This window comes from Notolabrus celidotus, chromosome 10, assembly GCF_009762535.1.
Source record: "Notolabrus celidotus isolate fNotCel1 chromosome 10, fNotCel1.pri, whole genome shotgun sequence".
Classification (NCBI taxonomy): Eukaryota; Metazoa; Chordata; class Actinopteri; order Labriformes; family Labridae; genus Notolabrus; species Notolabrus celidotus.
In genome coordinates this window covers 8,655,036-8,680,610 of record NC_048281.1, presented here as the reverse complement: position 1 = coordinate 8,680,610, position 25,575 = coordinate 8,655,036, and the positions used below count along the sequence as shown (strand labels likewise).

At 40.9% G+C, this 25,575-nt stretch overlaps 1 protein-coding gene across 1 annotated transcript in view; it reads left to right on the top strand.

The window, feature by feature from the left end:
• Window positions 1–940: 940 nt before the first annotated feature.
• mlphb (melanophilin b) overlaps window positions 941–25,575 on the top strand; it is a 38,304-nt gene continuing 13,669 nt past the window's right edge. Inside the window, 11 exon segments of the mRNA XM_034694674.1 lie at window positions 941–1,135; window positions 3,564–3,725; window positions 10,300–10,521; window positions 12,324–12,463; window positions 18,674–18,723; window positions 22,000–22,092; window positions 23,054–23,114; window positions 23,117–23,194; window positions 24,523–24,537; window positions 24,540–24,721; window positions 24,723–24,764. Of these exon segments, the coding sequence (XP_034550565.1) occupies window positions 3,601–3,725; window positions 10,300–10,521; window positions 12,324–12,463; window positions 18,674–18,723; window positions 22,000–22,092; window positions 23,054–23,114; window positions 23,117–23,194; window positions 24,523–24,537; window positions 24,540–24,721; window positions 24,723–24,764 (1,008 nt within the window). The 5' untranslated portion in view covers window positions 941–1,135; window positions 3,564–3,600.

Below are 25,575 nucleotides of genomic sequence, written 5' to 3'. Positions count from 1 at the left end.
TTAAAGTGCTAACAGAAGTGCTAGTTGCATTTCCTATCACATTTAGGCCTAATGTTTTCAAGATGGATCTTTTTTGAAGTTTGAATCCAAGAAGATGGATCTCCAGGAAGATGACAGAGTGGCAGTTGAGCAAACAAGAACATTTGATTCCTAGATGGAGCACATGGCTCAAATGGACATCTTGGAGAAAACAAGCAGTGAGGAAAGAAACGGGTGCAAAACCTCACATAAGGTAGAAAGAAAAAACAGAACAAGATAAGAAAAGTTTAAAAAAAGATGTCTGTCAATAAAGTTTGATAATTATATTGGAATCTGGAATGATTCAGGTTGGCTTAATCATATACTGAGGTCCCAGGTCTATTTAATGAGACGTTTTCTTTGCAGTTACCTTTTTTAGCGTCCTCGTTCTAACTCTGCTTCAGCATAACTTCAACGATCATGATGCATGAAAACAGTTTGCATCAAGCTATCATTCAATGTGCAAATGTCTGACTTGTCAGAGAAGTAAAGCAGACCCGCCCACTCTACAAATAAAGCCTAACTACTCTGCCTGCTTGAAACAACATCCAGTCAATTATTAATTATTAATCAATTTAAAGACATTCTTTTGCTGCTGCTGTTCTTACTTACACATGAATGAACCTTCCTATGTTACCTGCAGAAAATCAGTTATTAATGAATAAAGAGAGGTCATGTGAATTTACAGTCAAGGTAATGCATTGCCACTCTCTCTTGTATGATCCATAACATGTGACTGGAGGATTAAGCCCAAACTAACCTCCACATAACCTCATAATCACCGCCAACTTTAAACAATGTCCAGAGAAATGTTGCTAACATGTCTTCCAAGCTGTTTGATAAAACTTGAATTCGTCCTCAGTCACTTTTGACATATTTTTCAAACCAGTAGCAGGTAGTGTGTTTAATAACACTGTCAGTGAGGCCTGCAGGGGCCCTGAGCACACTTTGAAGTGCATTCAGGGAAAGCAGTGGGCAGGCTGTCTCCCTGCCTTTCTTCCTCCTGGTTAACTAGACATGTGATTAGCATTGCTGTCTGCTACCAAGTTTGCTCTACAGTCTGCCTGCTCTGCCCTCAGAGGACATACTGCCTGCAGGCTACTCCCTCAACACCAAGGTAAGTGAGACTTACAAAGTTTTATATGAAAGGGGAAAAGGATGTTGATGCTGATTGTGTCTGTGAAAGGTTACAGAAGCTTCTGCTGCTCTTTGTTTTTGAGATTCATGCAGCTTGATAGCTCAGTGGAAGACAGAAATCTGGCTCATGTTGTTGGACAAAACTTCTGTTTGTCTGTTCCAACTTTCAACTCAAGACATCTTTATATATATATGCATTTTTTGTGAGATTATAGATAGTTAATATTATAGATGTACTGTGAGAAAGCCAAGTTTGCCTAATTCAAAATATAGCAGAATGCAGAATAAAGTAGATAAATAATGTTCTGTACATTAGACTGTAGCTGGTGAAACATTCCACTTTTGTATGTTTTCACAGGTGATATCAAGGTGAGCCTTCCTTTGGCAAACACAGGCAGAATGTGCACCTGTCAAGATGTGCATGAACAAAGCATGTAACAGGGGAAGCTTTGTAGACTTGTAGCTGTACATTTCTATTTCCTCCTGCTGTAGATAAATGACTTAAAAAGTGTGTAAAAATACTCTAAATATAAAAATATAGATAGATTACAAAGGGCATATGTTTGTAACGTGTCCTCAGTGAGACAGTCAGATACCAAGGTGCTCCCACCCGCTTAGCAAACACACAAACTGCTTCATGTACTGCTTGGAGATTCAAGTATAAGAACTAAACTGTGGGAAAGTTTTAAGCAATATGTAACATATCAGGATGAGCACAAAGTTGGACTCAGTTCCTCCTCCGGTCTCGCTGGCTTGTTTTGACCACTTGCAGTGGCTGGAATTAGATTAGGCTGGATTAGGCAATTAGACAATTATGTGATGTTCCTGAGCATTCCTTTACATCTCCCTGAGTATAAGAGTTCTGCATGCATGGAGATGTTCTATATGTGGAGGTGAGTGTGTTCATGTGTGCTTCTCTCTGTCTGCTCGAATGGAGTGACCTCATCCTCTGAAACCAAAGCATTATAAAACTGGACCATGTGAAATATTTAGGCAGGCTCAGTTTAACTTGATTATGATCCCCGGGTAATGTGATGGTTCAGCTGTGCCAGACTTTCCCAGATCACAGGACACATGCATGTTGGAGAGAAATCTGAAGAAGTAATTTGGACAAATGTCCCAACCACTGACCCTTGGTGGATGAAGTTTTTTTCTGTGCCTGTTCATGACGATGAAAGACATCAAGCATGAACTTCTCAACAGCAGCAAGACAGGAGAAAAATCAGCCAGTTACAGGTGAAGAGAGGTGAGGACGAAGGAGCTAAAGAGCCTGATGTTTCCTCAGAGGGTGGTTGAGACCAAAAAACATGCAGACGTGTCTCAAATCACCAAACACAACGAGAGACAGCTTGGAAAATTAAAGTTGAAAAAAAAGTTAATCATCTGTAATGTAGATTTCACGGTTCTTTCACTTGTTATGTGATCATGTGTTGTTTTGATAACACTTTTCAGACTTGAGTTCTCTCTGTTGGCGTTGTGGGCACACTTCCTGATTGCTTGTTTACAACATTTTGTCAGCCACTCTGACACATATGGGATTTTTTGGGGTTTCAGCCCAATTGGGTAATGAGTTTCTGACTCACAGCTGCATGCCAAGGATGTTTTAAGTGCAGTGAGTGAGGCTGACTTTCTATTTTGTCTGACAAAGGTCCCCCTAACCAAAATAACAGCATGTGAGAAGCAGCTCAGACAATACTTGCCCTTCTGTTTGGAAATTACACAAATTGACCCCAAATAACCTGCAGGAGTGAAGGTCCAAATGTCAGTTGCGCATACTCACGCTAACCTGGACAAGCTGCAGAGCACCGTGAGGGTTTTTACAGGCCAGCTCTACCGAGTGAGAAGCTGACAGGTGCAGGTGAATGCTCCTCTCATGTCCTGGATTGTAGACTATCCGAATGGCATGTGCGCTTATAACGCTGTGTCGAACAGAGTGGTCAGCAACATTAGGGCCCCACAGTGGACTGTCCTGTCTTCCTTCCCTCCACTGTCTATATCATGGACTTTACAACACAGAGTCCTGACACTTTCAGAAGTTTTCTGATGACCCTGCTGTAGTTTGATGCATGACAGAGTGAGGAGGCAAAACAAAGGATATGATTGGGAATGGGCAGGTTGAAGGCACTGGTGACACCTGTCAAACTTGACAAGATGGGCCTGAGCTGTCACTACTTCCAGAGGAGGCTGAGCTCCATTAACATCTGCAGTTTGATGCTCAGTCTGTGGTGACCAGTGTTATGTTTTTTGCTGTCTGTCACCAACAGACTCAACACACTCATCCAGAGTGGTGTCAGAGAGAGGGTCCTAGCTAATCCTGTCTATTTAGCATTTCCTCTTACACAATGTCTTCACCCACTAGAATCTTTGTTCAGCCTCATTCTAAAGTAACTGTATTATTTTACTTGTAGCATCCGGCAGCCTGCCGACTCTCGGACATCGAACAACATGCTAGGCACCATGACGGGGAAGAAGCTGGACCTCTCAAAGCTCACAGATGAGGAGGCCAAACATGTTTGGGCGGTCGTTCAGCGTGACTTTGACCTGAGGAAGAAGGAGGAGGACAGACTCGGGTGAGTTAGAGATCACAAATATCTGATTTCTGTTTGAAATGTGTTTCACAGAAAAATTGGTGTTTGATCGAGTACAAAACGACACACTGAGGTCTATTTCTCCAGTCTGAACGAAGCTGAACTGATACATCACCAGCAAATGATTCAGTCATTTGCTCCTAATTCACTGAGCTTTGGCTCACATGTTTCCACAGTAATAGTGACTAATGGATTGTCTGCATGACACAGAGCTCTTATAAAAGACCAGAAGCAAAGGTTTGGTAATAGTCCTGGTCTGAATATGACATGGATATCCTCTTAATGATCTCATCTGTGGGTTTTGGAGAGGTTCTTTAAAGCCCAATGATGGCATATTGGAAGTGTTGTCTCAACCTAACTTTCAGTCAACTTTCAAAAACAACACCACCTGTTAATCAACTCAGCTGTGCACCTGATTCTGCAAACTTAAAGGTAGTTTTCTGAGGATCGTCTTTATTAGATAGGACAGCTGAAGAGCAACAGTAAATCTGCACAGAGTAAGGAAAGACGTGCAGCAAAAGGTCAGGGACGGGAGTCAAACAGGCGACTGTTGTTGAGGGCTTTAGCCGCTATACAGGGGGTGCAGGCTTTAACTGCTAAGCCAAACCAGCACAGCTACCAAACTTATAACTCCTAACTTCTATGTGATAGAAAAGATGTGTTACTGCTCGCTACTTGAAAATGTTGCAGACTTGAACATATAGAGTTCCTGTAGTCCATGTCTCTGTCAATGTGCACTTCTGGACCTGCTGTTTACCTTGACCCTCATTGTGTTTGTTTATACAGGGCCATGCACTTTTGTTTGTTTTTACGAGTGTCCCTCACAAAAACAGGGAAACATTGCGTCTTTTACTGTAAACACTTTGGTTGTGGTTCCAGCGAGGGTTCCTCCTCAGCTCTTTGTTTTCCCGTTGAAGCGAGTCGTTCTTTGACGCTGAGGCCACTGATGTTTTCGTCCAGAGCGTCTGCAGTCTTTAAATAGGTACAGATCTTCATGTGGTTTACATATAAAACTGTCACGCCTAAATCTTGTCAAACCACATGTGTCATTAACAAGAACTTTGTTTGGCAAAGCTTTGGTGAAGACTTTGTTTTCTTCACAACGTAAACTAAAAAACAGATTTCATGAACTATTCTAAGCTTTATAATTCTATAATGAAGTGAGTTTTATCAAACATAATTACACCAATGCTTAAAACTGCTGATCTTTTCTGAAACCATTATTTTATGCTTTACAGCTCTACATGAACACTTTGAAGTGATTTTTTACATTGCAGAAACGTCACTCTCTGATAGGAGTGGTGGTTGTGCGTATCTTTTGGCCCTTTTCCACCGGCCCGCCTTAGCCCTACTCTACTCGACTCTACTCGACTCTACTCGACTCTACTCGACTCTACTCGGTTTGTGTTCCGTATGAAGAGCACCAGAATAAAAATGTTTTCTTTTCAATGCTTGAAACCATTGCAGCAAGGAAGGAGTCAAACAAGTTGGTTAGGAGATTTTGCGCTCTCCAAATAAACTGAGAGTAACACCTTTCTGTGAATTGTTTTGGCATGATTTGTCATGAGGTCATCCCTGGCGTCACTCTTGCTATTCAGACTGCTGTTGTGGAGTTTTGATCAATCAGAATCAAGTATCTAACACAGCCGGGTGATTGGTAAGAAAGCCGTTGACAGAAAGGTAAAGTAAGAAGAGTTCCCAGTGGTGTAATCTGTCTGCTCTTATCCATCTAGTTTTCTTAAATGAATGAGACTACAATATTGTTTTGGTTCAAAGGTTGTTTGTCTGAAAGTTTCTCCAGCAAAGTGAGTCCTCCTGTAAATAATAACTTTAGAGAGTAATTACTAGCTAAACAGAAGAGAGAGGAGAGGATTATCTTTGAAGATTAAAGACAGGGATAAACACACCAGTTATAAATTAGTTTGGAACATTTGAAACAGGAGCTTCATTAAACCTACAAAGGGTTTGATTTGCGGGGTGGACACAGTTAGAGGATCACCATGCATGGGAACAGTCAGTAACTTTTCTGTTCTAGCTGTCTGTGTCTGAGTGAACATCTGGCTGCTGCAGCCAGATTCCTGAACTCCTGAGCTCAGCAGTACCTGCTTTGAATCAAACACAGAGGAAAAGTCGGGTTTATGGAAATGCTTAAGAGTGTTACTTAGTAAGGCTTACTAGACTATGAGCAGTTTGAGTGAGTGATTAAAGTGTGAAAGATTGTTTCAGTGACCTTCACCTTCAAAGAGGGGCTTTCAAGAAACCAGTGTAGGGTATTTAACAATAATTAACATGTGGAAGGTTTAGTTTCTAACCCAAATTGTGTTAAAGCTTGTGTATGAAACTTCAAGTAGTTGGACGACTAGTTGTTTGGACATGAGGTCAAAATTATTCTTCAGTATGAAAGTCTTGTGATTGTTTGACCCGTCAACTGTCCCGCTCACCCACCCCAAGTAGATTTTCTGGCCCTTGATACCACACCATATGATTTGAATGACACGTAAGCTTGAGCACAACATGCAGAAATGACCTTAGAGGAGTTCATGCATTACCAGATTTTAAAGCATTTCCCAATTTGTCCAAGCTGTGATATTTGAAGAGTGGAGCGTGGGCTGGCATTGCAGTGTCGTTGAGGTCATTGTTTCAGTCTGTTTAGTCTGTTTTGCTTCACCGTGAGCAGCAGGCATCTTTTCTTTGAATCAAATCAGCTGAACCAAACAGAGAATGACAAAAAGAGCTTACTGAGAATAATAGAGCACAAGGGCCTGTGTCCACTAACAATGTTTTGTTGATGGAACAAGGTCCATTAATGTAATTATTCCAGATCTTTTACTGTAAAACAAAAATATTGTGCAGTGCATTCTTTTGCTGATAAACTGGGAACAAGCCACTGCACTTGTCTTTGATATTTGACCACGCCAGCCATGTATCAGTGCTTGGAAGGGCTATAAGCTGCTCAGAGCACACATCTTATTTGAATCACAGAAGGGCATCTTATGCACCAGATCTGTGGGATCTGATGTTTCAGAAAAGAGATGATTTTACAGATATTACTTTTAAATCACATCACTAATGGCCACCAGCTGTATCCCTGAAGGTTATGTGATACTAACAAAGGGTCCTTGTTTATCCCGATGATCTGGGGTATGATTTAAAAAGCATGGCCTTGAAAAAAACGCTTCAATAAACAATAAATATCCTTTTAGCCTTGGTCTGTAGATGTGCCAGACTCCGCCCATGGGGAGCGACATTGGGATTTGTTATCAGACTTTTTCCTCCCTGCTACTGTCAGCATCTCACAGTGCTGAGTGAGGATGTTACTTCTCCAACAATCAGCACTTGTATACTTCAAGTTTGCTGAGGAGATGGTCTGACTCAAAGCAATGAAGTCATAAGTGACATCAGTGCAGAAATCTCCCAAGTCACACAAGGAAGAAGAGGAGGGATATTTCTTTAACAGGATTTTACATCACTTAATAAGTTTTATTTAACTTAACTGAGCATATTGCTGCAGAAAAGTGTACTATCTTTGAAAACACAGAGTCAATTAGTGCATTTAGTAAGTTATTTTTCTGCAACTCTTCATCCCCTCGACCTGTGAGTGATCACAATGACAGAAAGCACATGACACTGATTCAAATGGAGGAAAAAACTAACCAAAGCTTGGTTAGATGTTTTGCCTTATTATAATATGACCTCAAGATGAACTTCTTCCTGGAAAAGAAAGGTGTAATAAGGTGTAATAAGAACTGTAACCCATAATCAGCAAGATCTCCAACAAGATGCTGTATACTATCCAACCACACCGTGCTGCTTTGTGTACCAGAACCATGGCGATACAGTCCTCTTTGGGGAGGTTTTCAAGATAATATGAGGCCTCAACAAAACCAGGATTTGATGTTTCATTCAAGACCACCTAACCTGAAACCAAGTCATGACCAAAACCAGAGTAAAGAATCAAACAAGAACAGGCGGTCGGAGATAGAAACCAGGACAGGCTGAGATCAAGTCAAGAGCAGGAGCAGAACAGTACTCGTCCCTCATTGTATGTCACTGTTACTGTGAACGGGATAATGTACAGTGAATGGTTGGCAATGCACATTAGAATAACATTGGGGACCAGCTCACCCTGAGGGGATTCTTATTTGCATAACTAAATACCCTTTCACAATAAACCCCACTCTACCCCTTTTCGACTAACACAAACCTTGTTCTAGTTCCAGGCTGGTGCTCGCGCTAGTTCGGAGCTGGTTCAACCTTGGGAACCAACTCAGCACCAGTTTGTTTGTTCACCCACTCCAGCCTGTGGAAGAGCCACGTCATGACATCACTTCTACGTGACCGCTTTGCCCTGCAGTGCTTGCGCAAACTTTCCCTCACAACAACAACGATGGGGGATAGCATGCTTGCTGGTGTTGCTCCTGGCTTCTCATAATCACATTGATAATCACTTCTGTGCTGCTCGTCGTGCTTTACATGGACGGCGACTTCATGTTCACCCATCGCCCCCTGCCCCTCGCCCCCCTGACGTAAGCAGTTTGAGGTTCTAGACTAGCAATGAGTTGGTGCTGCTCTGGAACCTGTTTTCCTGGCCGGGAGCCGGTTCTCTTGCAGTCGAAACACAAAATACTGGTTCTCCATTGAGCACTGGACAGGCCCTGAAACTGCCTCTGTGAAAAGGGGTATATGTAGGAGGTTAAAGCTCATGTAAGGAACTTTCAGCATGTGCTGTTTTGGCGCCCCCTTTGTACAAGGTGGTTATTGCAGTCATTGTGCTATTTGTTGTCCTGTGCATGCATAAGTTTTATATATTATTTTTTAATCACACCATGCTTTATCTCAATAGTCATATGACCCAGTGGAAATCTTCTACAATCACTATGACTGTTACCTTCCCCCACCAATGGTTACAAGAATAAAAAAACAACATTATCTCATCATATTTTTTAGTGTAATTTTGCTCACTCACAGTGCAAAGTGTTATAAAAGATAAAGGAACAGATTCTTCTAAAGAGCTCATGCACGATTATCATTTTACCTCCAGTCTTGATAGTTTATTCTTATGCGTAACTGCAGCACTAAATGTTTCCTGGAGAAGCAGAACAGCTTTTTCCCCTTAAAGTGACTTTTCCGTATAAAATGGCTTACATAATATTCATATAAAGTTGCCAATTGAAGCCATGTGTCGCCATCTGTTTGCTGTCAACCAACTCTTCACCCATCATATCCAGCCAACATGTTGACTCATAAAATTTGTACAAGGAAATTAAATATGGTTAAGTTATGGTTTAGCTGTAAAATATAAAGTATGTTGTGAATCATGCATTTACCTTCATATGTTCTTCATATGATGATTTGCTTTGAATCAGAGAGAGACATTAAGACATGGTTAGCTTAGCTTAGCATAAATACTGGAGTCAGGGGGAACAGCCAGCCTGACTCTGTCCAGTGGTCAAAATACACACCACATACTAATAAAGCTGCCTAATTTCATGTTCTCATACATAAACATACATGCAGAAATAATACTTGTGGTTTTGGGAGGGGTTAGGCATCGGAAAAATTGATTGTCAAACAAGAGTTAATTCTCCTGCTCAGTGCTTGTGTGTGGCCTCTTCAGCTATAAAAAGGTTGCCCAGCCCTTAGTGTTGGTTTGGGTCTTTGCATCAGCATAAAAGTTTATTCACATCAGTATTTAGCATTAAAAAGCATTTTATGGGGCATTGGTTTGGCTTGATGATAAAACTGTTTGCCCCGTATTCAGAGGCTGTAGTCCAGAGCTGCCAGGTTCAGTCCCCTCTCCCTCTCTTCAGTTTCCTTCTCTATCCACTGTCCTATCTGTTCACTCTTTGGTTTCTGCATTATTTACAGCACAATGAGATTTCAATTTAGACCAAGTTTTAAAAATGGCAATTTACCATTTACAAATACATTATCATTCTTTCTTTAACCTGTCTGATGTACCTAGATCAGCTCAATTGCAATAATTCAAATTAAAGGTCAATACAGGGGGCTCTTCTCTGATTTGTATCATGGGCACCTGAGGTTAAAGTTTTTTTTCTCATACTTGCTGGCTTTTATATATTTACTACAAGACCTACAAGACTTATTGGGGCGCTGGTTCAGTTCAGCGGTCCTAGGTACTGAATCTATAGTCCTTGAAGTGGGCAGTCTGGGTTAGATTTCCACCTGCTTGCCCTTCACAGCATGTCATCCTCCACTTTCCTGTCCTAGTTTTCAACGCTATCCACTGTCCTCTCTAAATAAAAATATAGAAGTCCAAAATTAAACTTCAGTTGTATCTCTGTATGTGATGAAATGCTGGCTTTTGTCTCACCTTATATACTTCAACTACTTATAGGAGACAATAGCAGACAGAAACAAATTACAGGTGCCATTTTTACAGCTTTTACATAGAGATCTGATACCAGATATGAACCTGATCCATATCTGGAATATGAGACTTGTTACTTTGCAGCTTCATTTGGACCCTCTGGGTATATTGATCCATGTACACTTGTTGAATCATGCTGTCTATTATTTGTGTCCAACTCTTTAGGGATCTAAAGACCAAAATTGAAAAAGAAGACACCAAGAGAGAGCTGTTGGGCAACACGACCAGCCTGACCGAGTCACACTGTATCCGATGTCTCGAGCCCTTCAAGTTCCTGGTCAACAGCAAGCGTCAGTGTCTGGACTGCCAGCTGTACACCTGCAAGTCCTGCAGCCGCTACAACAAGAAGGAGCAGGGCTGGGTGTGTGATCCCTGTCACATGGCCAGGTAGGAAATGACACATTTGAAACTTGAAAATGAGAGACTTGGCCAAAAGCTGAAAAATCTCATCATTAAAAAAGTAGAAATCCAATTAGAAATGTGAATATGTATGTAACCACATCTATTTGAAGACCTTTGTGGTTATTTAATACTTCAAAATGGGACTTTAAGGAGCTGTGCAGTAATATGTCAGTCTTCACTTCAATGCTCTTCTTCCATGCACAGAATATTTTGAGTTTTGACCTAATTATTGGAGTTAACATGCAGTGCAATTCCTCAGTTATTCATTTTTACATGCAGATGTTCATACTCAAATACATCCACGCTTTCTTTCATTGTTTAATCAGCGAACAAGAAATGCAAACATTGCTTTTGCTCATGCATCCCTACACCGGTCCTGCAGACTGTTGGACAGATGGTTTGTTTACAACTCACAGTATCGCTGGGAGAGTATTACAAACTGCTGCTAAGATCCTCCAAGTCTTTATCAGAACATGATCAAGTAAGGGATAATCTGTTTTTTGCACAACATACTAAAAAGTGAAAAGCAAAAGCTGCTCTTGCAAGTGAAGCTGCTCCCTAAATCCATGGGGTGTAGTTCAGGGTTCAGATTGTATCCGTCCTATCCAGCCTGGATCTCTAATTTGATTTCCTGCAATAAAAGCGCTTAATCCTCGCGAAAATACTCGCCTGCCAAGAGAAGACTGTTTTGATGCGTGTAGTGTCACCATGGTAAAATGTCCTGTTTTTTGCTTGCAGGGAACAAATCAGTTAGTCACTCAGTTCAGATATATGCAAACTGAGAAGTTTATTGTGCACCAAGATAGACAACTGAACTCAATGCCAGGTCGTGTCACATCGTTTAACTTAGCAGGACTAAATGTTCTTATAAGGCAACTTCATGGTGGGTGGTGATAGCAGAGTTATAAAACTTAATAATAGCAGCACAGATGAGAAGTCTCTGCAGCTTTGATTCAAAATCCCATGTCGAGTTTTGTTTAAATACTAGATTGTAGAAACAAAGTCATAGCTCGGTGACGTATCTGTAAGCATTAAAGGGATAAAGTTGTACATTTGTTGGCTTATAAGCACCTGATGCATGACAGAGTTAGTTGCATATAGCTAATGTTAAGTAAAGTACTTTACTGGTCCCTGTAGACCAGAGAAACCCAGATCCTGTGGCCAGTTGGACGATCAGCCCGTTCCTCCAGCACGCTCTGACAGCAAATGCAGCGTTGATGGACATTTTGGCAGTTTAAGATGTCCTTTACTGCTCAAGCTTTACTGGATGCAGAACTGGAGTTCCAGCTCCATATGTAACCATTATACTGTTGTTTGATGAGCTGAAGCCGAGCAAAAGAAGGTCTGAACTCTCAGGAACATCCTGCTTATGTTTCTTAGAATTTTGCTTCTCTAGCATTGTAATCAAGAGTATCTAAACGTCACTCTGCATGACCAAAGAGGAATATTTTTACTTGTTAGAAAGACTTTTTCTTCCCACTAACCAGACCTTTAGTACAGCATGATATTCATTTAGTTAATAATGGTCCGGTTTTAAAGGAAATAGGCAATTAAGTCTATACTGAAGGGTGTAGCTTCATGGGAAATACTACCAAGCCTATCTTGTAAACCATAAACAATCTCTTCTACATGTTTGTCTCCAACTCTGGCTCCTCAACAAGACTGCATGAGCCAAAACGCCAAACGTGTGTCCTGAAAATAGCAGCCAACAAATCTCAAAGTGAAGTAACGGTGGCTACTTCCACTTCTTATGAATATGAGAGTCATTGGCATGTTGTCTCCTCCAGGGTCCTGAAGATTGGCACACTGGAGTGGTACCACGAAAATGTCCGTGCCCGCTTCAAGCGCTTTGGCAGCGCCAAAGTGATGCGGTCGCTGTTCAAGAGGCTGAGCGGAGAGCGCAGTGACTCTCAGAATGACCTTGATGGTGAGTAGTCCAGTTTCAGTTATCTTCTTATCCTTCAAAATAACTTTATTGGTTGTTTTCTGTAACTGTAATGGATCTGACAATTTGTTTGGTAGTCATTCTTGAAAGGTTTAAAGTTGTCCAACATTATACTCACTTTTATATCCATTTATTACTTAAGTCAGGATTGTTTTAATCCTTTAATGCCAATTAAAGTTGTGCAGTAAGCCCATAAGTAAGAACACTTTGATACTGAAATAGTGTCTCTGTGGCCTTTCATCGAAGAGATTAATCCAGAACCGGCTGAGTGAGGTTGCTCAATGTTAAACAGTTAGATAGTGGAGTGACTGTAGGCAGCTGCCAAGTGGGAATGTCTGGACGAATGAGAAACCGTGCTAATCAAAGGTTACAATGTGGCAGAATGTCAGGTCTCAGGTCATCAGGTCTCTTTGAAGGGGTGACCTTGACAAATTTCCATCTGTTCCACTCATTTTTTGTAGAAGCCCTCGGGAGGGGCTGCAGGTCAGAAGTTTAGTCTGCAGAGCACTGTTGAAAGTCTGCCTGAGCTTACCATAAGAAATCCCCAATAAATGAAAAGATTCAAAGAGTTTCAACAGCTGCAGACTGAACTGTAACTGCATGGAAAGTATGATTCAGCCATTAGACTCAATCTCTGCTGACTGATAATTTCTAAAACTTCACCATGACAAGTGTATCTATACGGGAAGAGGGTCCAGTTTCCAAGTTCAAATTCAGGAGCTGGAAGAATTTTTTGTACAGTCCACATAATCCTAAAATTACAATGCATTTTTGTGGGAGTAGCGGGGACATTATTGGCACTAAGCACATTATAGCACATTATGAGTGCTAGGCAACTGTTCTAGAATAAACCAAAAGTCAACCAGGGAACATGAAGTTTCTGCTTTCTCAATCATATTACACAATACTGTTTGGACACATTAATCGATGGCACAAGTCCTGTAAACACTTTGAGAATGTCTAATAAGAAGCATAAAGGTTGTTGCAGTGCTTATGTTGGCCAAAAACATCACTACAGCCACTTCCACACAAAAGGATTAAGAGGTTTAGCACTTTTTTCAGAACTAATCTCTGCCCATAACAACATCCTGAAATGCATATCACATGAACGCTCACATGCACTGAGTCTGCATGGGCACACATCGGACAGGCACCCAAAAACAGCATCAGTACAAGTAAGCTAGTGCAAAAAAACTGCAGTTCTTGAGGTCCACTTGAGGCCGGCTCCAAAAGCCAAAGAAGCCCTGTAAGCCTCCACACAACAGCAGACTTAAACCTGTTTTGATGCCTCATTTCTTCCATTCATAACAGAAAGTACAGGGTTTTTGTTATAATGCATCCATTTTGATTGAATTAAGCCACAGAGTTATGCATATGTAGGCATACCTGGTGTGTGGCCTATTCGACTGACAGGTCTGTGGCTTTATGCAGGCATCAAGGTTGCAGCCTCAGCTCTTCCTCTTTACTGCTTTCTAGATCAGCCAGAAGCTAGCTGGAGTCAGCATTTCCATGTGCTGTCTTTGGGCTTCATAACACCTCTTCACAAACCAGTGGGTGACGTCACTGAGACTTCATCCATATTCTAAACAGTCTATGGTTTAAACGTTCATGTGAATATAAACTAATACTCTGCATTTTAAAGTTAAAGTAAACTTGTATTTGCAGCCTTAAACACAAACTGTAACTGTTTTCCTCTCATATGTCAGCCACCTGTCTATCAGACCCTTCATTTCTGTGACATTAAGTCACAAGAATTAAGTTTCCTTTCTCCTTTTCGGATAGGAAGCAGTCATCATCACTCTGCCAAATCTGTCACAGGGATTTAATCTCCTCCATCTTTCCTGTTTTTCCATCTCTGGCTCCTCACAGCTGTGCCGAGTGCTGTCACAGACTTTACTGTCTCAGAACCTGGACACAACCAGAGCCATGTCGTCCAATGTTCAGTTCTTGCCCATAACTCAGTCTTGTAGTACATTTATATGCCTACTTAACCTCTTCAGACATGATTAGCAGAGGTATTAACATGCTGAAAAGTCCTGGTTATGTTTGCTGCTCATGTTTACAGTCTGATTCAGTGGCGGCATGAAGCTTTATCAAAACCTTTCCACCACTCTTCCTGTCTTATTGAAGTTGCTAACACAGCATCGCTGATATCTTCCGGCCCCACCAAAGCATTTAAAACCCGTGCCCTTGAAGCATCGACTCCAAGCGTTATTATACACAGCAGGTCTCCAAGTGAGATCACAGCACCAAGAGATCAATGAATTATGAGCAGACAGCCAAGACTCCTGGTACTGCTTACGCTGAGTCACCCTGGAGGATTTTGGGAAAGGATACAGAGTGAGTTGGCTTAGCCCGGCGGGCCTTGTGATCATCCAGTCACATGTCTCCCATTCTGTGCCTGGAATTGAACGATGCAGTCTTGCAGAGAGAGAGAAAGAGAGAGAGAGTGAGAGAGAGAGAGAGAGAGAGAGAGAGAGAGATGGAAAGAGGGAGGGGGAACAGAACTTTTGTTCACCATATTAATGAGGAATAAGCTAACAGCGTGTGCACAGATGTGTGTTGTATGTACCAAACACATCATAAATATGCGTGTTAACAGATGCTTTATGTTTAAAATGATTAGCATCTCATCACATGCAGACATTCATGTGACCACCTGGATTAGATTCAACATGCATGACTGTACCCTCTTTCTCACAGACACACACATACACACACACACACAGACACACACACTCACACACACTCACACACACACATACACACACATACACACCACACACCAACACACACACACGCACACACACATTCTTTTGCTGCCTCTTTACTGTATGTGTTCTGCAGTGGTCCGCTGGGCCCCAAAGCTCGGAGGGTGTCATACTTTGTGTCCAATGTCCTTTGTGCACACGAGGAAATGTGCACAGAAAGACTCTTTATTCACACACGTTCTTTAAAAAAAGGGAGTTTCGTACAAATAGGTGCCCAAACCGGGTTTCACGGTTAAATGGTGCAGCTGCTGCTCTTGATTATCATTTTATGTGGAAAGTAATGACTACCAAAAATTATCCCAATTTGCAGAGCGATTTATTAGAGTAAGGGCATGCAAGGCTGACAAACTCAACCTCATTCCTTTTACATTCTACAAAAAAAGGCCAAGAGTGAGAAAGTAATTACAACAATCAGATCACAACCAACAATAACTTTTATTAAGTTGATAAAACACAGCTAGAAAGTCATTTCTTTCTTATTTCTGCCTCATGATTCACAACATAATAACTAAATTTAACTGGCTGACTTATTTAAACCACGAGGGAAGGTCTGACGTCGCAGAAACGTCAGGAGCTCTTGCACTCTCATGATATCTTACCCCTGATTCAGAACAATGACAAACGACAGCCAAGCTAGCCTCTCTCTAAATGTCGGCTAACATACTGATTTTGATTACTGCAGGCTTAAGATTCATGTTCATCAGCTTTAGTTTGTAGTAAGCTATCATCAATATTTCATAGTGATACAACAGTTTGAGATATTTCTTTACAAAGTTGGAGACTAGCTGGCCAAACAGACATTCCCATCCCCTCCACCTAACCCCGAGTATGACTTAAAACCAAAATGTAAAAAATGATAGTCTCAATGATGATGAGCATGGAGCTAGCTGACTTGTAAACTCGATACATGGCGAGTCTGCAGAGACACTTTTGTTACTTACATTCCAGCTTGTACAGTGATCATGTTTCAATGTTCAGGCACTGATTTTCAGATCATTGGAGCCACTTTAACAACCAGTGTGGTCAGGGCTGGATCAACAACCAGGCCAAGTATGCTTCAACCTTAAACGCCCCAACAGTGGACAGCATAGAGGAAGTGAATGTAGCAGCAGTTACTGCACCCACTGGTTTGTGGACTATTGATTTTAAGTCTCAAGTTTGGCATTTTGGCTTTCACCATATTTTTCTAGCATCACTAAGGCTGTGTCCAAGATCACATACTCATTCAGTTATCCCTGCTGCACCTGTGGAGTCTCCTGAAGACAGCTGCACCACTGAGCTCATCAGCTCTGTCATTGGTGAACAGACATCTGTCAGACTCTACTTAACATCTCTCCAGATGCTGATACTGATGTCATTCTTGTCCCACACTTAAAACAGCTGCTCAGCACCGTCCAGTGGTCAATTACAAATGACAGCATGAGTTTTAGTGAAAACTAACATTATACTGAGCGTATTTGAATAAAGCCATATTTACATGCTCCAGCTGAACCCATTGTCTCATGCTTATGGACAACAGTCTCATATCTGTCATCATCATTCTGAAAAACCAACGTAATCCGCTGTCAAAATAGGAAAAATGTAATCTTAAAAAATGCTTGATAATGGAAATAAATGTTAAAATAACACCAAATACCAACATTTTCAGGTCGTGTTTCTCTCTTTACTTCACTGTTTTCCTTTGCACTGCAATGCATGATGGTATCTATTGCTTAGTTAGTGGTCACTTATTAGTAGTTGCTAGCTTGACAGCAGATCTGTGCACATGCAAAACTGTTAAGAGAGGAGAGCTCTGCATATTTTGAACCTCAGTGCCACGGACCAAACTACTGTAGTTGAAGCTAATGCTAGTGATGTTAGCAAGGTACATCCATCCATGGTTATTTGGGAAAGTTACTAATACTCCATTTGCTAACTTCAAGTGCGACAGAATGCTGCAAAAAGAGAGATTTCAAGGGTTCAATGAAGGGACCTAATGTCAAAACTAGCCTAGTCTAGTCTTGCATGCTCTGATTTAACATCTGTCTTGTCCCAAGCAAAAATCTTCATCATGCTGTAATGAAACAGACTTTGAACTAGCAAATGAGGTCATAATCAGATTTGGAAATGTTAACTGAGGGAGTATAAAGACAGGAGTGGCTCATTTTGTCATTCCCTTGTATAAAGGAGATCTTCTTGCACCTTGTTGAGTTCTTTCTGGTGGCCTGTAGAAAGACTGCAGGTTTGAGGCACTTCTATAACAGTTTTCCTCTCAAGTCTCCTCAGTCTAAGTCTTTGATTTGTGTCTGTAGGCCCGACACCCTCAGGGGCCCTGAAGGTCCATTAAAGCTCATGTTGTTATTGTCACAGTGAGGGTTCCCTCTGTTCCTTTAAGACTTAATCCGGACGTGTGTGGTCTTCCTCTGATCCATTCTGTATATTAATGTTTAATGCCTGGTATGCCACCTTGTTAACAACATTAAGTCAGAATCTGTGTGATTGTTAATGTAAAAAGAATATAATAACTCAGGGGTATTTGAAACCTACACCGAGTACTGAATTTTCTCAGTAGAGTATTAGAAAGATCCATGTAGACCTCAGTGTTGGAAGTCTCTCACAGTGGGTATAGTGGTTTGGGAACAGACTAAAATGTTCTGGTTTGGTTGGCACAGTCTGAGCTCCTCAGGCTTTATTCACATTGGCAAATCAAGAGTCTGGAGCAGAACCAAGATTTAGCTGAGGTTTCAAACTAACATGTTTGTGGAAACTCTTAGCATTGTTATGAAACCATTAACTCTGCTGATTGAGCAGACGCATTATTAGTTGTGCTAATGATGCTTTCAGGGTGTTTCGTGTGTTCTTGAAAAGTTCTATCATTCAATCATTTCTGTGAGTGATGTGGAAAATGTCTGTGAAATTGGCCTTTGTTGAAAATGATGGAAACGTCTTGCAGGCCATGTGCACAGTTGTTTGTACCTGATTATTTTTTTTTCCTTTTTCAACTTAATCTCTGTTAATTTGGGAAGCTCATCTTGAACTTCTGCTTCTTCCTGCAGCTTCCGATCTTTTTTCCCTCTCCTCTCACCGTATCCAAGAGGGAACTGCTAAGTAGAAATGCAACTTAACCATAAACACTCTCATAAAGAGGGCCTGAAAACACACAGTGTTCCTTCGTTTCACTTTTTACACTGCAGCTCTGCCAGAATGAAAAAACTCCAGCTTTGGATTTGCTTCAAGTTGTACCGTGTGCAGAAGTGTAACTTTGAGAGCTTAGTTTGCATCTTGTACACACAGGTTTGTTCACCTTGGAGATTTGCAAATGCGTGCACAAAGGGAAATGAAACCTGCCTATAAAGCATATGTTTGATTCTTCTGTATGCTCTTATTCAGTTACATTGGAAAAACTTTGGATAAACCCTTTCATGCCTGTCCTCTCTATCAGCAGATGGATACGAGGAGCACAGCATGGACGCTGCAGAAAGCTACAAAGGGGTACGAACACATCTCATTTTTGCCTCATGGTTAAACAACATGCTGTTCTTGTTCATGTTTATGCTTTCTTACTAATTGCCTAATCTTAGTTTGCTTGTTCTGAGCATTAAATAAAGAGGCATCTTGCAGCTATTTTGTAGGCACTTTAGTTTTAGTGAGTTTGTGGCAAGCAGAGAGCATTCCATTGATATGCATCATAAAACAGGAAACTGATACTAAATTGAACTAAGACAACAAAACTAAACAGTTCAAGTGATTTCTGCAATAATTTAAGTTGAGGCTTCAACGAACCCACAAAGGGCGTATGATTCACTTCAGTTCTGTTGATTTAATTCCCTGCACGTCTTTCTTGTTTCTATTTAAACGATTAGGCACGTTGGGTTGCTTAATTTGTAACAGTGGGCAAACAAGTTTTGCAGTAGAACACAAGGAGACTCTGTTTGGATAACTTAGTCATGTCTTTGGTTGAAGTAGTGTTTAACTGAGGATACGACTCCTTATAAGACATTAATAGCTATCTATGATCAAGTCATGTCTGGCCTTTTTGTCCAGTGGCCAGCAGGTTCTTCACTAGCCTGATGACATGATGCAGTGAGCAAACAAACATAGTTTCATTCTCTGTAAAGCTGATGATGACTTCCTTAACATACAGACATTCAATAACTACATTGCTAACATGACAAATGCACATTTACTTGTTAAGTCAAACATAATACGTCAGGTACCTCACTGTCTCTATTTTTTGTTATACTAAACTTTAAAGTGTTTTTCCTTACTAAATAGTTTTGGAGCCTAAAAGTAACCGAACTGTTTCACGACATTAACCAAATGTCTCTAGGCTGACAGACAGCTGTTCACCAATGAGTCAGGTCTTGTTCGAGGTTTCTGCCTGTTAAAAATACATTTTTTTGGTCACTAGTGTTGCAAAGTGATTGGTGCTAAAAGCTCCTGTCAGGAACTTTTGAGTCATGTTGATTTTGGCGCCCCCTGTGGACAAAGCGATGCAATTTATCTCTCTGCTGATCTTGTCCTGTATATGTGTAATTATCCTGTGTCAGGCGTGTAAACTAATAATTGATATTAAGTATGGGCAAACTTAAAAATGACAGTTTTGGCAGCATGTTAATAATTGCTTCTTTACACACAGATAAACAACAAAATAGAAATAATCAATCTAATGGTAATGGTTGCTTGTCTAAGTCATGTCGAGGCAACATTGTTGTTTTTAGTCTGTTTCAATACCAGCAGAAAAACTCATTAGCAAATACTTATGATGAGAAATATATATGAGTATTAAGATAAAGCAGGATAAGATGTTTTGTTTTTAAAAAAAACACTTATACATGCAAAATAAGTAAATAAATATGAGGTACAATTTTGTCCACAGGGGGCACCAGAATCAACACAAACTAAAAGTTTCTCATAGGAGCTTCAAGGACTTTAAAAGATTTATCCAATCTCACAATTCAAAGAACTTCACAAATAATGTGTCACATCATATTACAAATAGGGATACATGCATCCTTTGCAACACAGCCCAGACTTTTAATATAAGTCCTGCCTCTGACAAGGCAAACGGACAATCATAGTTCAGGGTTTTGGTGTGGTATGAATGGTGACCAATAAGGTTTTAAGGGTGGGCCACATCCCCTCTGGATCTGCCCCTGACAAGCAGACCACAAATAACAGAGTTATCCACAAAATCTGAAATGGTATGAATAAACAAAGCATAACCCACATCCTCGTGATGAGCTGATGATCAGACAGTGTTCTACTCTCCCTCACTTGTTTCCTCTTGGTTCAAAGTTATGAATCCAGGATTGAAAACTGTGGCTAAAGGATTTGTGTTTGAAGTTTAATCCAGGAGAATCAACACTGAACAAAACAAAGAATTACAACTCCTCATTTAGCGCGTATCTGTTACTGTAAACATCAGAGAGTCGGCTCCGGTCAGCACTGATCTGTGTCAGCGCTGACCAGTCTGTCCTCTGTTGAAAGGCTGAGGTGTTTCCTTACAGGGTTATCTCTGTGATGTAGTCCAGCCCTGAGCAGCAGCTGGAATGCTTTGACAGCTCGTAGAGACAAAGGTTAGGCCCTGCCAGCAGGGTACTGTGGGTAAATACCAGGCTGTCATACATAATGGACATAAAAGAGTCGGAGCAGAGTTGAAAGAGTTGAAAAAGTGTCTGGTTTGAGTCCACATATTGTAAAAAAGTTGCCCTGAGTCTGCTGGAATTCATCATAAAACCAAAAACTGCTATTGTTTACACCACAGTCTGTGTAATGTGGGAGCAAAACTGTGTTTATGTTCCATCACTGCAGCGGGAAAAAAGCTTGACAGGACTCCCGGGCTCTGCTGGGTCTCTGGATACTTTTCCAGAGTTTCACTGCTGAGCACTGATTTAGATTTTATTTAGATGTAATACGACTGGACCTGTGATGGATGATACGACAAGACAGACCAGGAGAACGCCAAGTCCTGCTTCCTGCTTTGATTTCAACTTAGACACAGTGTCCCCTACTGTTCAAAATACAGCACTACCTTTGAAAAAACCTCCCTGTTCACTGTAGAGAAACTTTCCGGACAGAGACAACAGGGATTAAGTGTCTTTGACAAAAACACGGTCTTTCAAGGCCTCAATTTCAAATAGTAAAGCAGCTAATCTCTGTTCCAAGAGTTCTGCTTCTCTTGGGATAGCATTACATTTTAGTCACAGCCATAAGCATCTGTTTTTCTGCAAATGTATACAGCAATCCCAAGTTGTTCATAAAAACAGACTGCTCACTCTGGACCTAAATAATAAAAAATCCTCTGTTTGATGCACTCTGAAAACAAATTTCTAACCCTTTTCTCAATCTGTGCTCCTTTTTCGTCAGAAGAGAGAGAGACCAACTTTGACATAAACATGTGCATGTGTTTAAAATGTGCAATGTGAACTAAATTAAAACTTAATCATTAGTAATAATAAAACTTAAGTACCATTAGTAACCATCAATCCAACTTTTGCAACACCTTCAGATTGGCCATAAAAATGGTACTGTGCTTTTTTTTTATGTCATTTTGTTAGAGGACTTCACTGGGACCTAGTCTCCTTCCTCTCCTCTCCTCTCCTTCCTCCTCCTCTCTCTCCTCTCCTCTCTCTCTCTTCTCTTCTCTTGTCTTGTCTCCTTTTTCTACACTTGCATCTACACTATTACCTGTTCATTTTCATAATCAACTCTACCTCTTTCTCCTCTCTCTTTTGGTGACGGTGTTTCTCGCTCTGCTCTCTGAAGATGAAAAAGGCCAAAAGGCGACTACCTGTCGATCCCTTTGACTTTGAGCTGGGTCGTAAAAACTGCACAAACTCCAGAGGACGGTCAAACCAGGTAAAAGGCTTCACAACTCTGGAGGTAGTTCTCCCCCAAACTCATAACTATTTATGGTGTAATTGCAAGGGACCAATATTCTGATGAAAGTATTTATGTTCAGGGGATGTTAATTTGCAACACCTGTCCCTGGGAGGGGTTTTATGAGAAGAGAGGATTCAAATGTTAGAAATCAAAAAGGAAAGGTGACCTGAGTGCAGCAACATTCAACAAATCTGGTAAATCTGCTGCAGCTCTGTAGTCTCTTATCTGCACGCCTTCATACAAAAACTCCTCAGTTTGTTTCTCCTTCAGCTTGTTTCTGTTTCTCTGTCTTCGGGAAATCTTCTTTGTCTGAATTAGCAGGTCTTTATTATAGTATCATTGCCAATATTATTATTCTATCTGCCCACACAGATGCACATCTTGTCAGCTCATCAAGAACAATACTCTGACAAGATGGCAGTTAACCAAGTCACAACAGCTTTATCAGTCAAAAGGATAGGACACAGAACTTTATGTGCTGTTAAAATTAAATCTGATCAACTGTGGAAGCAAAGTTTTGCAATTAGAGCAGCAGTTAGAGTTTTCATAAGCCTGTACACTGAGTAATGCTGATACATCAAACACATTAACTAACTCTATAGCATTTCAAAATAAAGCAGTAAAGTATTACTCTATGTGTACACCTGCTTGAGGCTACTTGTTTTAGTATTTTATTATTTTTCATACATGATTATATTATTTATTGATTGGAGAAAACTTGCCTTTTTTGCATGCAGAGTATAACCATCAGTATTGAATGCATTTGTTGCACCTATCGCAGCCTAATAGCCTCACATCGTAATACTTTTTAAATGAATTGGTGTGGCAATACAAGTTGATCAATTTGTTTTTAATTCTAACCTTGACCTGAAATGTACCTGTGTGTCAAACGGCAGCAATACCTCCTCTGCACTCACCTCTCGTCCTCATTCTTCAGGCCCAGGTGTCACATGACGTCATGGACATGGATGAAGGTTTGAGGGAGTCCAGGCTGGCGGAAGTGACATGGCCTCTGTTTTCCACCAGATCCTGGTTGAGCAGCGTAAAGAGGTGGATCTGGGGATGGCTCAACGGCAAGGTAAAGGAAGGCGAAGCACTTTTTTTTTGTTTCAAGAAAAAAATAAATAAAAAAAAGGAAGGCGACAGCACTTACATTGCAGCTAAACAGTTTCAGCAAAGCCACTTGGCTAATTAGCATACATGAGGATTAAAAACAGTTCAGAGCATCATCTGGACTTCATGCACACAATGGAAGACATGTGACAAAAGACATAATACAACACATAATAGATAACCAATAATGTTGATCATCTGTAATGTGGTCATTTTGTAAGCTATAGCAAAGAAGAATGTCATATTTTCGTGGTATCCTATTCTCCATTGACTTTTTCTCTATTTTCTACAGGTTTAATTCTGCCATGTTACATACCATGTCAATAATCATGTATGGTATATGCTCACGTGTTACATTACATATTTTATGTCGTTGGTTTTGTCTAGCTTTCTGAAGTTATGGACGATGCAACTGAGGACAATATTTTCTTAAAGTTATGAGGCTAGCTGAGATGAGCTGGTGTTGTAGATTTACACCTGAATGTCCAATTTCACAACTTTGACCTCCCCTTTTTGTTGTTGTCTCTATTGCAGGACAGTGATGTCTGGATCTTTAAGTGTTAAAAAACGTGTTGCCTACATAAGGTTAAATTGACTGTGCTATTTCCTCACTCTGAGGAAAACAGGCCGCACTACATGTTTCTATGGCTTGTTTTTACTCTGTTTAGCTTATTGGCTAACTACATTTAGCTAACCCGTTTAGGAGATCTGAAACCTAATTTTTCTGAGATACCTTCACTGGGTGTTTAAGTTGGACAGAAAGGACAGTAAGAGTAGTTTGGATGCTAAATGATCAGGGAAAACACTTGTATGTATCAGGAGGACACACGCTCAACAAATCAGTCAAATTCAGAGAGGTGCTCAAGTTCAATCGATATAAATAATTGTCAAATGTTGAGCAACAAAGTCGCATGCATCTGATACAGTTAGGACACAAACAGGGTCATATTTGTTCACAGAGGCACTTCCTGCAGCATAGAGTAGGTTATTAATTTAGCTGGTCGATTTTATCTCTTTGGTGTGCGGGATGATGTCAAGACATTTGTAAAAACCATGCGTTATTGTTTCCAGATATGAGAATGAAGCAGGCTCTGTTAACAAATTGGACCAAAACTTTTTGCATGTGTTGTTTAATGTCTGGTAAGAGGAAATGTAAGCTCAAGGATGAAGCTGAACCTTGTTATAATCCTCCTGAAGTCGTAGTACTTTTATCTGTTTTTCATTTTCACATCACCCAAATGGAGTTTTGGCTTCTTTTTTATTTACTGATTTGGAGTATATTTTATTCTCTAGATGACCTTGCGTACCCAGAAACAGAACGATTCCCTCTCGCTCGTCTCACGGCTCAGTCACTCCCGTCGTGGGCAGCGGCAGTGCTTGGGGCCCTCGGGACAGCAGCAGCTACCTGCCAGACCTCGATGACTCTGAGGAGGAGGAAGACCACTGCCAGCCCTTTCCTCTGTACCAGTCTCACCTGGGCCCCTGCAGCCACCACCTCCCAGGAGAGCCTGAACTCATCAAACCCTCCACCTCAGGTACAAAACATGATTCTTACCCTATTTTTAAATCGCGATAAAACTCTTCTGTATATGGGAAATCTTTGGGAATCCTCAAAGCAAGCAGAGTTCCATTCCAACCTTTGACCCTTTGCTGCATGTAATCCCCCACTCTCTCTGCATAGGTTACTGCTCAGCTTCAATCTGTAACGATGAATATACAAACTAAGCCAGAAACCTTGGTGTAGTCATAGACTCAGACCTTAATTTCAGCAGTCACATTAAGACAATTACAAAGTCAGACTACTAACACCTTAAGAATATATCAAGGATTAAAGGACTTATGCCTCAGCAGGATGCAGAAAAACTTGTCCATGCATTTATCTTTAGCAGACTAGACTACTGTAACGGGGTCTTCAGGACTCCTAAAAAGTCCATCAGGCGGCTGCAGCTCATACAGAATGCTGCTGCTCGAGTCCTAACAAGGACCAAAAAGTAGACCACATCACTCCAGTTCTTAGATCTCTACACTGGCTTCCTGTCTGTCAGAGAATAGACTTTAAGATCCTGCTGATGGTTTGTAAAGCACTGAATGGTTTAGGCCCAAATACATTGCTGATCTGCTGCTACTGTATGAACCATCTCGACCTCTGAGGTCATCAGGTACTGGTCTGCTTTCAGTACCGAGAGTCAGAACGAAACATGGTGAAGCAGCGTTTAGTCATTATGCACCACATATCTGGAACACACTCCCTGAAAGCTGTAGGTCCGCTCCTACTCTCACCTCTTTTACATCAAAGACTAAGACCTTTTTATTTGACACTGCCTTCCTATCTTAGCTCATTTTAAC